The sequence below is a fragment of the Doryrhamphus excisus genome, linkage group LG20 (assembly GCF_037039965.1).
Source record: "Doryrhamphus excisus strain RoL-2023G ecotype Guam linkage group LG20, RoL_Dexc_Guam_v1.1, whole genome shotgun sequence".
In the NCBI taxonomy this organism is placed as follows: domain Eukaryota; kingdom Metazoa; phylum Chordata; class Actinopteri; order Syngnathiformes; family Syngnathidae; genus Doryrhamphus; species Doryrhamphus excisus.
The window spans coordinates 5,193,938-5,209,057 of NC_136376.1; the positions used below are offsets into that span (position 1 = coordinate 5,193,938).

A 15,120-nucleotide genomic window follows, 5' to 3' on the forward strand; every position below is an offset into this window, starting at 1 on the left:
ACTGATTATGTGATGCATTCAATTGTAATCTGATGCATGTTCAAATGAAATAAAACCATTACCATTACCATTACCATAAAAAGGGGGACCCCTCAATGCTATACTGTAGACATACCATAATACATGAATAGATAGTGATGGCATAATCAATGTTAAACCACATGTGGCAATCTAGTAATACTGTACATGCAGGTTGAATGTATTGTAATAGTGACAGCAGAGGGTGGAGACCAGGTCATTAAAATGGATTTTCCATTTCACAGAGTTAAGCTGTGTTGCTTCTTTGCAGCCAATTATTTCTAACAGTGCACAAACGCAGACTAGCTAGACCTATTAAAGTATTGCAACTACTTGATAAAGCAGTGTTACGTGACGCCTCAGAGACCGTTCGTCTTCAGACACCATGCATTAGAGTTTTACGTCTTGTGTGACATGGCAAGTGTGGCACTACATCAACATGTTAAGCAGTGAAAGCTGTGCATAATACATTTGCATGCACTCTTCCAAAGCTTCTTCCAGGTTGTTGCTGTGATTTATTTCAAAGAGTCGGGTTTGGACAGAGACAAGAGACTTGAGGAGGATAATTAACACTTGCAGGCTTTGCTGCGCTCTGTTGCTTCTCTTGGCACATCTGGGCAAGCGGAGGTAAAGCGAGAGCTCGGGACTGCAGCCTCACTGCACCACTCTGCTTTGTGTGCACGTGTGTGTACGTGTGTGTATGTGTGCACGTGTGTGTGTGTGTGTGTGGCAGCAAACACTTAAAAGAAACGGGGAAATGAACAATAGCAGCAGATAAAATAGCAAAAATGTAAGTGAAAGGGTGGTGGGTGTCTTTCATGGCTTGAATCATTGGAAAACCGGGGGACTGGTTGTTGGAGGGATACGGGGCACTGTTGAGGTGCTCTTAAGCAAGGCATCAAACCTCCTGAACACTAAGGAGTAGAGATGTCACTATAGACACTGAGATGATACATGACATTAGGCCTATGAGAATGATACAAGACGGGATTTTAACATTATTTTTAAGAAAATTGCTATGAAAAATGTATGAGTGGACAAAGAGACTTTTCAATTTAACTGAGTTACAAAACAATTGCATTTTGAAACCACTCGCATTATCAATTTTTTCATTTTTCATTTTCTACCACTGCTGGAGCCTATCCCAGCTGTCTTCGGACGAGAGGCGGGGTACACCCTGGACTGGTGGCCAGCCAATCAAAGGGCACACATAGACAAACAACCATTCACACTCACATTCATACCTATGGACAATTTGGAGTCGCCAAATAACCTAGCATGTTTTTGGAATGTGGGAGGAAACCGGAGTACCCGGAGAAAACCCACGCATGCACGGGGAGAACATGCAAACTCCACACAGAAATGGCTGAGGGTGGAATTGAACTCGGGTCTCCTAGCTGTGAGGCCTGCGCGCTAACCACTCGGCCCCACATTATATAGATATAAATGTAATATTTTGTGATGTCTGTGGCAAGTATTTTCTCATGGGCAATTTGTACTGTCTGTCAAACATTTGCAGCATTTCTCAAATGCTGACTTTTCAACTATATTAAAGGGCAGCATTTGTTTGCAATGTAGCAAAGTAAACTTTCTGTGAACGCACACCATTTTGAGCTGTTCTCTTTGTCAACCAAACACCAAAGGCTCTGCATCTCAATTCCTCATGGGAAAACTGGGTCGGTGGGGAATTTTGTTGTGTTGCCTTTTTGTTGCCTTGTTCATTTGGTTTAAAACCAAAATGGTCTATTTCCCTCCCCTGACTTCTCCTACATTACCTTGCATTGCTCCTCTTCTGCTGTGTGTATGCTAGCAGCCCCGCCTCCTCTCACAGAGACAAAGAGAGTGTATGACTGACAAAAGAGGGCTCACTTTGTTATTTACTGAAGCAAAAGTGATTTCAGGGGCTGAAATCAAGCACAGAGTGAACCTTCTTTGTGCCTGTCTGGAGATGAGCCATGGATTTGCTCTCGAAAGCAATTATATGATTGAAAATGTTGTCTTCTAATAATTGTCAAAACATATATCTTCAAAAACAGTCTAATTGATTATAAAAAAAAATACAATACAAAAATTTAGAAGTGTTTGGGTCGCCATCACTTTCTTTTCTCGCTTCTCTTCCTCAACCCCTCCCACCTGGGTTCTCTCACCCCTCCCTCGCACTGGGGATGTCTCACTGGAACTCCATCAGTGTGATGAATCTCAGCTAAAAAGCCAGTCTAGCTCAGCCTAGAGTCCAGACTAACGTGCGCTCAGTCCTATACTTCATGAGGACATGATGGCTACATGAAGACACCATCGAGGAATATTTGTTACTGACCGTTCTTGCAACTGCTGCTTTTTCTTTTACCTCGGCATCCCATCAGAAGAGACTTCTGGAGGAAAAAAATACTACTTTTGTTGCAGAATGAATAAAAGAAACCAAAAGTGCAGCCATGCCAAGATCAGAAGTATACCTCATGTTCTTCCATGAGATCGGAGACATCCAGAAACATGGATCAGCGAGGGAAACGGGGGCCGATGGTTGGCCTGCAGGACCTAAGGGGGTTTGGGTTCGGAATCCCGGCCACCGGGATCCCTGCCAGTAGCATCATTTCGGCCGTGCAGCAGCAGGACTACTCAGCCAGCGTGTGGCTGCGCAGGAGAGACAAACTAGAACATGTAAGTGATGGACACTGGAGATCATAACATTTCAATCATTATTTCACCAATAATTTAGAAAATTGATGGACTGATGTTACTCCACTTCAGCGTGATTATATGAAAATGTTCGGTGAAGACACCAAAAAATACCGTACATTCTAGAAAAGATCACCCATTTTTCTGCTTTTTTCCTGCATGTCGGTGATCTTTCAGGTTTAACAAGGTATAGTGCTTGCAGGTAAACAATGCAATACACTGCACTGATTGCCTGCAGGTGGACTAGAAAACACAAGAACTACAAAAATGGAGTGTATGTGATTAATATTTAATACTGAAGGTGGGAAATAGTGACTTATCCAGAAAGTTACTGTGATGAATTATGGTAATGGTAATGGTTTTATTTGATTTGAACATGCATCAGATTACAATTGAATGCATCACATAATCAGTTCACAGTTCCACATGTCCAAAAGGAGTAGGAAGAAGCAAAGCTTACTAAATCCTACCATCTAGTACTATCTAGTACCTCCATCTAGTACTTTTATAATCAGTAACTGTTACATTTGTTCACTTCCTGCTTTCCATAATACAGTTTAAGTTTTTTTTGTTTTTTTTATAATGTACCTTGTACTGAAGTACGAGGTGATATGACCATACAATGACATTATGTGTACCATAATGTATATTATGTGTATATAATGTATACTTCCAAAAGGAGTAGGAAGAAGCAAAGCTTATTAAATCCTACCCCTCCATCTGGTATTTTTATAATCAGTAACTGTTACATTTGTTCACTTCCTGCTTTCCATAATACAGTTTACTTTTACAATCAGTAACTGTTTCATTTGCTCACTTCCTGCTGTCCATAATACAGTTTAAGTTTTTTTTTTTTTTAAATAATGTACCTCGTACCAAAGTACAAAGTGATATGACCATACAATGACATTATGTGTACCATAATGTATATTATGTGTACATAATGTATACTTCTTTTCTCCCGAGCACAAATATATTAAACAGTAGCTGAGGGTTTGGTTCACTCACACACACACACACACACAGAGGTGTTAAACTGCAGCTTTGCACTGACATGATGTACTGGAGACGTCTCCCTTTGTCATTATTGTAAAATAAATGGCCACACTATGGAACACACTATGTATACGCTGTGATATGTAGCAGATGTAGCTGAGACTCAACGGACCAGAAATGATATTAACAGCGCTCTACTTCCATGCGCCTGTTGCAGTCATTTAGTGCTATTCCCTGCACAATATCATGATATTCATTTCCAGCTTGAAGTGCAGCTAAATTGGGTACTCATGCATGGGTAATTATATTTGTATGGATTCTCCATTACTTGACTCTGTGTTTTCATCGTCAGAGGCCCTTCCAGACACTAATAACTAATTAGGTTTTAAAATAAAGGATGCAGCCTCTTTATATGGATGTAGTGTAGTCAAAAGAAACATAGCAATGTGTCCCAAATCATGAAAAATGACTGTAAACGACAACATCTAGCCCTATGTGGACAAATAAAATAGATAGTTGTTTAACAATCATACAATGCTTTTGTGCAGTTCACTATATTGTAAAGAGTTGATCGGGGGTGTTTAACCTTTATCCACTTGCTATTTGCGGGGTTACGCTATAAGACCAACCATTAATTTGTTCTCGACTCAACAAGATAAGTTCATTTCTACGAAGTAGGATATTTTTGTAGTTATGGCATAGAAAACCTGTTTAATAACTGAAACATTTCCCAATTATCTAGACATGAAATAACCCCCATGGAGTAACCCTTTACTTTCATAATACCCAATACAGAAGATATAATCACAGAACACGAGTCATATCGGGGGTTCAGAGTTGAGTTTTAGCTTATTGTGGGCCATGGATACAACAGTAGCCTGTGTTATTATTATGATTATTATTATTGTGAGATCATTAGAACAAGAAACATAACAAAAAGTTATGTTTGAAGTTTTCCCATAATGCATTGTGTTTGAGCAACGCAATCATTGGGGCGCTGCAATGACGTCAGCCTCCCTCCGGGCTCTCAGCATATGATCTATGCTGCTTGTCCTCCAATGCAAAATTCATCAGAAGAAAATGTTACAATTTGTTATTTTCATTTTAAACTCGCATCGGTGCATATCTGTATATTTTTGATGGATACCTTTTGCGTGTTAAGCTGCTGCATGATGAGTTTAATTTTGTTTCTAAGAGTTTCCAGTGGGTGGTGAGTTTGTACACAGCTGATGATTATCTGTTGTCAAATAAACAACGCCCTGATGCTCAATAAGCCATTTTATGCCGTGGACATGTGCTGTTTATACACCGGTGTGGCTTATATAGCGGCTCCAGACCCTGCTTTGGACACCCCTGCAGTAGACGATGCATTCAAGCACTGTAATTGCTGCATGTAGCCAACAAGCGTGCACGTCTCGAGGTTCCGTTTGGATGGAATACGGGCTCAAGGTGGAGTTGTTTCCCACGCTGATTGCATTTCCAATTTCATGGTGACAGTGTTGATGTATGACACCCCCGCTTGTTAAAATTGTCTGACCCAGCATGAGGGAGGCCCTGACGCTTCACCTCGTCATTAATACAAGTTAAAAAAAATTACATTTGGACTATCATAAGTAAGATTAGCATTACCTTTTAAGTGAATGTAGCATGTCATGCTGTATAAGCTACAATAAACACTAAATGCTTTGCAGTGTTACACTTTTAAATCCAATTCTAAGTCACTGAGAAGAAAAAGGCTGTTAATGTTGGGTAAATGGGCCTTGTTGTATAAACAGACGCTATAAAGTGAAGATTTATGAATCCAAGTCCAGCAGAGGGAGCCATTGCCAAATGTTAACAGCCAGTGGGAGGACTTAAAATACTGTCATTGCATTTTTTGTTTGGAATCGTTTAGCGCATCACACATACTGTACACATCATAATGAAGCATATTAACAGTGACTAAGGATGCATGTGTGTGAGGTGGCTTTATCGGTGTCTCGCCACCTTTTCACCATCAGGCACAGCGACATATGTGATAGATTAAAAGGTCAAATTATTAAACAAATGAAAAAGAGTCGCAGGGAAAACATGTTTTTTCCCATTGGTCCCCAAAGTATACATCACAGGGACCATTTACAGTCCACAGCTTGTTTAAAACAGATTATTAAAACTAAATTAAGAGTGGAAGATGTGATCGTCACACCACAGATTGAATTTCACAGACTCTTATTTAAAACAATATACAGTATATTAATAAATCATGCTGTTTCATGATTGAATACAGCCTAGAATTACTGAAAAAATGCATATTTAAGCAAATTGTATGTATTGTTTTCCTAAATTAAGCATTGTCAAGCACGAAAAATGGTTAAATGAACTAAAATATTATATGTAAGTGATGTTATATTGATATTATATTTTTATATTATAATATAAAAAATTATAAAAAGTAACAAGTTTTATTTAAGTCTTAATAATAAAGATAATAACAGAAAATGAGTCATTTTCTGTTATTATCTTTATTACATTGGGTAATACCTGTGTAAAAGTACCTATAGGGCTGTTATGTCATGTCTAGAGGGCTCTAATCATGTTAAAAACTGTTAGTTAGAAGGTCAAAAACAGGTTTTCTAGTGTGTGAATATATTTGATTTATAATTAAGTAGTCGTACTTATGGCAGTTGTGTCATAATAAAACGAGGGATTACTATAATATTAAAATATGTTTGATTTCCGTGCCTGTATCTTGTAAAGACAAACTTGACTAGTCACTAACTTGACGCACAAAGTTGGCATTTCCTAATCCAATGAATGAACCCCCTCCTCCATCTCTTGTGTCTCGACTCTATCTCAACATGCTTTGTATCGATTTGCTTTCATGGAAAGTTCACGGTGCAGCCTTGCCGCCATGAGAAATATCATTGGCTTTGGCTGTGCTACTGGAAGGAGTGTATATGTTATCTTTACATCAAGGTCTCACTTACTGTATAGGAGCTGCTCAAAGAAATGACTCAGAGGACTCTCGGCTGGAGACTCTTGGCACAAGTCATGCACGCTGCACTTGGATCACGTTCAGCTCCTACACTGGAGAGGACAAGGCTAATTTGATTAGATCACAGCATGGCTGCTGCAGAATGTGAAAGTCTTTTATAGTGTGTTGTGTTGGAGACATCTTTTCTTTTAAAGTCACAGAAGAACTGCATCGAATTACCGGTTAAAATATTAATATGTACTGTCAGGGGTGACATTTGTGGGTTGTGAGGGGACAAAAATCAGAGATTTCAAGAATAAAGTCGTAAATTCTGACTTTTTTTCTCATTAATTAACTACTTTATTTACATTTTTTTCACAGTGCCCCTAATACGCCTCCGTATATGCATGCTAGCATGTCTTCCAAAGCATTTTGTGGAGTTTGCATGTTCTCCCCGTGCATGCGTGGGTTTTCTCCGGGTACTCCGGTTTCCTCCCACATTCCAAAAACATGCTAGGTTAATTGGCGACTCCAAATTGTCCATAGGTATGAATGTGAGTGTGAATGGTTGTTTGTCTATATGTGCCCTGTGATTGGCTGGCGACCAGTCCAGGGTGTACACCGCCTCACGCCGAAGACAGCTTGGGATAGGCTCCAGCACCCCCCGCGACCCTCATGAGGAAAAAGCAGTAGAAAATGAATGAATGAATGGTATCTAAAAATAATCATAAATGATCAAATGGCATTTACTGCTTGTTTTGTACCGGCGTCCTCTGTTGGTGGTTCTGTGTCAGTGCAGCGCTGCAGGGCTGTCACACTTGCAAAGATCCAACTCCAATCTGCATCTGCACAGGAACTGCATGTCAATGTGCCATTTTCAGACATTTCCAGAGCTCAGATTTCCTCACAGATGCTTTGATGTGCCATGCTTTTGCTCTCTTTCATGAATTGTGTCGCTTTGTGTGCGTCTTCGCGTTAAACGGCAAGAAATGATGCAGGGTGATATAAAAACACTTCAAGAGTTATTGCTTCACTGCACCATTCTACAGCACTTGTGAGAAAACAAGTGGATCCTATGTGTGTGTGTGTTTTGTGAGGGCAGGGCAGCATCACACACACACACACACACACACACACACACTCTCATACACACAAGGATAGAATGAGAGGAGACAAGAGCCGGACCTTCTATTTATTCTCCCTTTCCCTCCCACTTTCGGTGTCCATAAGGGAGAAGAGAGAAATGTGAGCTTTCTAACACGGGGGAAGAGAGGATGGAGGAGGCAGGGAAGCAGAGAAGGAGCGAGTGAGGGAGAGGGAAGGAGGGATGGATGGAGGAAGCGGGAGAGTTAGAAAGAGGTGGACGAACACACGATACGCAGAGAAGACAAGAGTAGGAAGGCAAGAAGGGAGCAAAGAAGAAGAAGAAAGTAGTGAGATGCTGTAGCTGGATAGACCGCTAGATAGATTACTTCCTTTTACCACTTGGGAACGAGGGATGCATCATGAAGGTGAGATCTTACAACTACAAGTGACTTTTATTTGATTTTACTATGCATGATGAGACGCTAATCTATAAATCCTCCTGTTGTTGGCCGGTATGGGGGGGATGATGTACTGTACATGCTTGGGGGTCGGGGGGACCCCATTAAAAAAAATCATATTGCACCAAATCTCTATTTTCTGGTACGGGCCCTTGGAATTGTCCTAATTTCTCGTCCCTATACGCGCCCCTGTGGGTGATGACAGGTGTTCTGAGTTCTTAGTTCTGATTGTTGTAAACCATGGCTGCCCATGTCGCCTCCAGTCCTGTATGTGGCGGTAATCCCTCGTTTATAGCGGTTAATTAGTAATGGTAATGGTTTTATTTCATTTGAACATGCATCAGATTACAATTGAATGCATCACATAATCAGTTCACAGTTCCACATGTCCAAAAGGAGTAGGAAGAAGCAAAGCTTATTAAATCCTACCCCTCCATCTGGTACTTTTACAATCAGTAACTGTTACATTTGTTCACTTCCTGCTTTCCATAATTGTCTCCAAACCCGTCCGTAATACATGAATTTCCATTAGAGCATAGAAAACCTGTTTACAACCTTAAACATATGGTTTGGAATATGATTGGAGCCCTCTAGACATACAATAACACCCCTGCAGTCAGATTTACACTCATAGTACTGAATATAGTAGATATCATTGGAAAAAAATAAGCCATTTAAGACAAAAATAAGACTTGTGTGCGCGTGTGTGTCAATAAACGTCTTCCGGGCATGTAGACAGGAAGTGACGTCGAGGACTGTACTGAATGACAATGTTAATGTTAATTTTTCACTGAAAAACAAAAGTGGTGCAACAATTTTTTTCAAAAAACACACAAAAGTGACTGAACATGTCAGGTCAGTAGCTGGCGATGTTACATAACACATTGGCAACAGAACCAATGTTGTAATAGCGGTCAGGAGCAAACTACTCGGCTATCATGAATAGCGCTAATGATGTTTTTATTGTAAACAACAGTACGGCAAGTGTAACTGGTGTTTTAAAGCGCATGCAGAGGTAGATAAAGCTGTTGGATGCTGACCTTTCTTGTTGTAGACCACGCACCACACAACGATTCATTGCATAGTGAATCGTATAGTGAAGTGTTTACAGGTTAGAAAAGTAAGCATGCAGTCCGCCATTGTTGTTTTGGTTGTGACTTAGTAGCTCATGCCGTATTTTTGAAAAACATACACTAGAAAGCTCAATTCCACCCTCGGCCATCTCTGTGTGGAGTTTGCATGTTCTCCCCGTGCATGCGTGGGTTTTCTCCGGGTACTCCGGTTTCCTCCCACATTCCAAAAACATGCTAGGTTAATTGGTGACTCCAAATTGTCCATAGGTATGAATGTGAGTGTGAATGGTTGTTTGTCTATATGTGCCTTGTGATTGGCTGGCCATCAGTCCAGGGTGTACCCCACCTCTCGCCCAAAGACAGCTGGGATAGGCTCCAGCACCCCCCACAACCCTCGTGAGAATAAGCGGTAGAAAATGAATGAATGAATGAATGAATACACTAAAAAGCCAAATGGCCATGTTTTTTTGGCAGCGTTTTTGTATAAAAAGCGTCTAATTGAGTAGAAACGATATTGATTGGCTGATTACTCTTCGTTGTAAATTTTCTGTTATCATATTACGGACGGCTTTTCTAACATCACACCCTGCTAGGCTCATTAAGCCATCGTTGTAAGACAAATCACCCAAGATGTTGCGTACCTGTTATTAGTATTACACAAATTTGTGGTTCAAAATGTAACTGATTACTTGATGAGCCATTTCCAAACACTCTTTTCCTCCATCTGTCTCTGCCTCTTTGTGTCATTTCAACCTGAATGAACACAACGCTCCTGGAGATAAAACAGGTCTTGTGGGGTTCTGATTGGACTGTGCACGTGTGACCCATTCCACTCACAGTGTCTGTCTGAGGGGAGACGAGAGAAGGGAGGGGGTCGTCATAGCAATAGTGATGAGAAGGAAGGAAAATATCATTTGTAATTCTGCTCACATACACTATTGATATTGCTTGGTATAGTGGACACACAATGCTACATCACACACACACACACACAAACACACACAGATGAAGGAGTTGACACACTATCATGTGAGTCAAGGCTGAAACACCTGAAACAGTATCCATGGCAACCAGACTAGCTCCCGCACAGTCAAAAAAACCAAAACAAAACCCCAAAATCAGAGCGTTATGGCTAAAGCCGAGTCCTGCAGGAAGTTTGTTTACATTGACGTGCTCATTTGGGAAAAAGGTGAAATTAGTCAGGAGCCTCCATCTGCTCGTCATCCGTTGCACTCACAACAGGTGCAAAACAAGCGCGTACACATTCTGACACTTGATTGGTGTCTCGGAGGCAAACAAACATTATAGAAACACTACAGTATCAAAATATATCCCTTATATCCAGTATACTGGAGCACTACTGCAAGGGTGTTATATATTCATCATATTCCATCCAAGCAACTATTCATCCATCCATCCAAGGTCGCGGAGCTGGGGCCTATCCTAGCTGTCTTTGGGCAAGAGGCGGGGTATACCCTGGACTGGTCGCCAGCCAATCACAGGGCACGTATAGACAAACAACCATTCACACTCACATTCATACCTATGGACAATTTGGAGTCACTAATTAACCTAGCATGTTTTTGGAGCTTTGTGATATACCGTCGGTGAACTTTTTTTCCACATTTTCTGTAATTTTGCTGTAATTTTCCAAATATTTCAACTTTTTTTTTCTGGAAATATTACGACTTTATTCCGATTTTGTTTTTATAATTTTCCAACTATTTCAACTTTTCTCTTGTAAACTTTCTTTTGCTAATATTGTAACTTTGTGGCTTTATTTTTGTCTGTTTCTCATAATATTACCACTTTTTAGAATGTCTATTTGTTGTCATGTTTCAGCTTTGTGCTACGACATGTACAATGTTATTCTTGTAAAATTAAAACTTTTTCTCATATGATTATAACTTTTTTCTCAATATTTGACTATTGATTTTTTTTTTTTTCGTTTTCTTGTTGAATTATGAATTATATTCTTAGAATGTGCTACAGGCTAATAAAAAAACAGCCACTAGCCAGAAATGCTCCAAGGGCCACATTTTGGACACCCCTGCACTACTATGTATATTGACAATTATATTGAAAAATAGTGAAACTCATTGTCAGACTGTGCAGCTTCTTAAAGGAATGATGTACTATGATAACGAACTGATGTAAATTCACCAGTTAATGTCTCTCACACTGAAGGTACATACATATATGGTCTACAAAGCAAATAACCACAAGCGTCTCTAATTAGCAGCAAGTCTAAAAACATTGGCAAACTGTCTAGAAACAACTCATCAAGGCTATTAATGCTGGCTGAGCCTGTTTTCTCCCGATGCATGTACTGTATGTATTACAACATTGGATCTGTCGTTGCTGTGTTCATAAATGTGGGACGTTTTTTCTTTCTCATGCACTACAAATAGAGAGAGTGGAACGCTGTCGTAGAGTTGCTGTGTTGGCATGAAATAGTTGTGGTGGGTCACAAATCCAATATATAGATACAACTCATAGTAGAGTGTAGTAGTAAAGTGCTGTCTTGACATTTTTTCCTGCATGCGGCCACCACACACAAATCACTTCAAGCAAAGCAAAAACGTGTTTTTAAAGTAGTCTATGTACTTGGGCTTCACATCACGTCTCAGGGTACTAACTTGCACACTACTAACGTGTCCAACTTGTCGCCTTGAGTATCATCAGGCACCGATACCAATATTTTGTAGGGCTCCGGATACGCGATGGTGTTGGTCACATTAAAATCTGCATCTATATGTGGCCAGCCACATATAGACAAACAACCATTCACACTCACATTCATACCTATGGACAATTTGGAGTGGCCAATTAACCTAGCATGTTTTTGGAATGTGGGAGGAAATCGGAGTACCCGGAGGAGAACATGCAAACTCCACACAGAGATGGCCGAGGGTGGAATTGAACCCTGGTCTCCTAGCTGTGAGGTCTGCACGCTAACCACTCAACCGCCGTGCCGCTGGCTGATATCAGTGTCTGATAATTGGCTAGGTGATATCTGAGATTTTCAATGCAGGCCAATCAAATCTTACCATTCTTTTTCTGATATCGGACTGATATCCGATCATCTAAAATGTCAGATATCAGCACAAGCACACGCCGATACTGATGTCGGATATCAGTCTGATGATGCATCCCTGATGTTTTTTAGATTTTAGATTGTAGATGTACCTTGAAGAACGTGTCTGAGAAGAAAAACAAAGCATTAAGAATTAAACAGGGAGGTCACAGACTGCAGTGCTTCCTCTATCAGGACACTCAGCATGGAACTGCTCGTTGCCTCACGTCACCGGACGACTGAGAAGTGAGCACTTGTGGACAATCGATGGCGACGTTCTCACTTTTTGCAGCCGTCCCTTATGTTTTCCCCCCTGACACGGCACTCATTTAGCAAAGGCCTGCAGCGGCTCGTCAGGGGATCAAACCCGAGCGTCACCGTACTGGCAAGGCTTTAATGAAACACTTTTGGCTGGAGCCGGATGCCTCTGATTGAGTGTGTGTGTGCACTGAACCAGCTACACCCTCACTCTGAGAAACGACTCATCAGTCCACACACACACACACACACACACACACACACACACACACACACACACACACAGCAGCTGAGGCAGTGGAATTAAACATGCCAAGTTGCTTGTGTCCAGCAGCAATGTGATACACCTGCTGGTATTGATGGCAAGGAAACGCTGTCGGAAGCGTGGAAGAATATGCAGGAGCTTGCAAAAACATCTGATCTCCTGCAAGACGAGAACTCTGTGGGTGCAAATACTTCCTGTGTCATTACGACAACACTTTATTCCCAAGTTGTGTTGTTTTATGCATCTTTGTTGGTTGTACGTGTTTTGTGTGGGCAAATTTGGGTGTGCTGTGTTCTGAGAAAACATTAGGGGATATTTTTCAACCCTTATATTTGAGTCACGGTTTCCTATAGAGCAGCTACACACAATAACCCACACAGAAAACTTTTTGGATTTTGCAGAATCTGCGCCTATTCCAGATGGATTTCCTTTGATTTGTGCTTCCTGTCAAAACAGTCTGTTTTAATTAATTCCACCCACGGCCCGCCTTCGGACATGCCCACTCTGCTGTGATTGGCCACACGCCCAAAGTGCTTCCAAACTTCTAACTTCCAAACATATAAGGATGTCTGTTCCTCTGTGATGTCACAAAGGGGCAGTTTGACCACGCCTTTTGAAACTGAGCGTTCTTTCAGGGCTCGCAGAGCTCATCATCTGAAACTATGGCATCGTTTAACACGAGAATACAGCATTCTAAATACATTTATAGTTCGGAAAAGTGGAAAAGCAGACTAGGTCCCCTTTAACCTTCAGTTGTAATGCTCAGGACTGCCGCAGTTTTATTAACAGTAAAAATAGTATGTATGCTGCATCTCGTATTATTTGTTTAGAAAGTACACTAAAACCTGAAATTGGCGTCTGAAATAGGGGCGGATACTAACAGTATAGTTCAGGGGTCAGCAACCTGCGGCTCCAGAGCCGCATGTGGCTCTTCAGCCTCTTTATTGTGGCTCCCTTTGCGATGCTTGAATATTTTTAACACCCAAGTGGGGAAAATGCACGTCTTTTGTAATGAGTTTTAAAAAATCCAACTTTGTCTGAGACCATGAATGCATCCTGAGTGAGTTCTGACTGCTATCCAGTTCAGTACATGAAGAAAAACAAGTAATACTTACCTACAAATCTAAAAAATAAATTCGAGATAATTTAAAAACAGCGGCATGGGAACTTGTTTTTACGTTTACAGTAGTTTACACATACATTTATGTAAGTTTATCTCCAAAACTAGCAAGAGTACTCCAACTCGTCTTTTCTTATCTGAACTACTTTGATACCCCCAAATTCCCTCCAATGTTGTTTTAAACATACTATATGTTTTGCGGCTCCAGGCTATTTTTCTTCAGTGGGCATTGGGTAAAATGGCTCTTTTCATAGTAAAGGTTGCCGACCCCTGGTATAGTTGCAAAAATAATAATTTGTGAAGTATTATTTGTATTTTGTTAGATTTTGTGCAAAGGTGGCTCTAATAGGGTTTTTTTAATCATTTTTTTTCATGGTAAATAATGGAAATACAAATACAACCTTGGTTAGCGTCAAAAATTTAGGCCACAATGTTGCTTTGTTTTGAGTGCATTCTCCGGTTAGCAATTTTTTTTAATCACAAAACATGCTTCCTTGTTAGCATCACATTACCTCGCAAAACAAAATGGCAACCGAAACAGAAAGTGACGTCACTCGATTGTGATGTCATCAGAGGTTGACAGTCAAAAAAGGTTAACACAAAACATGTTTTTATAATTTCACATGCAAAAAAACAATTCTAAAGACGTATATATGATGAATGAAAGGGCTAAATGAACTATTAAGGGTACTATTGATGTGCTTCACACATTTAATTTCAGTCACGTAAGTATAAAAAGAAGTTAACCACAAATTCGTTAAAAGAATAAATCGCCTTTAGCTTTGGTTGACATGGCTGACAAGGCTATCATGTCTTTTTAATGGCTCTATAATTGATTTATTGATTTGGCGTAGCCTTGCTGGGATCAATGGGCATGGCGCAGAGGGAGGATGCACGGAGCCAGTGATGAAGAGTATGAGCACGAGGGCCGAAAATCACATCGACAGTTTCCTTCTGTGCCAGATTAAACTCCGAATGTGGCCTCACGTGGCACACAGGAGCTTTACTTTTTGACATTCGTGACAAAGTGAGGTGCCTCCCAGAAACCCCCCTGGGGAGGTCCAACTGGTAGAAGGCCTTGAGGAAGACCCAGGACATGTTGGAAGGACAATGTCTCCCAACTGGCCTGGGAACGCCTCGG

General features: G+C 40.7%; 1 protein-coding gene and 1 long non-coding RNA gene across 2 annotated transcripts in view; one reads left to right on the forward strand and one right to left on the reverse strand.

Annotated features, from left to right (window-relative positions):
- Positions 1-2,274: 2,274 nt before the first annotated feature.
- The window catches only part of LOC131108082 (inactive phospholipase D5-like), a 30,084-nt gene continuing 17,238 nt past the window's right edge, over positions 2,275-15,120 (forward strand). The window contains exon 1 of the mRNA XM_058058836.2: positions 2,275-2,676. Within this exon, the coding sequence (XP_057914819.2) occupies positions 2,485-2,676 (192 nt within the window). The 5' untranslated portion in view covers positions 2,275-2,484. The remainder of the gene's footprint in view (positions 2,677-15,120) is intronic.
- Positions 2,340-7,196, reverse strand: LOC144894493 (uncharacterized). Its single transcript, XR_013625123.1, has 3 exons — positions 6,657-7,196; positions 2,472-2,649; positions 2,340-2,390 (listed from the first exon to the last, which is right to left on the reverse strand). It is a non-coding gene; the product is annotated as an uncharacterized LOC144894493 (long non-coding RNA).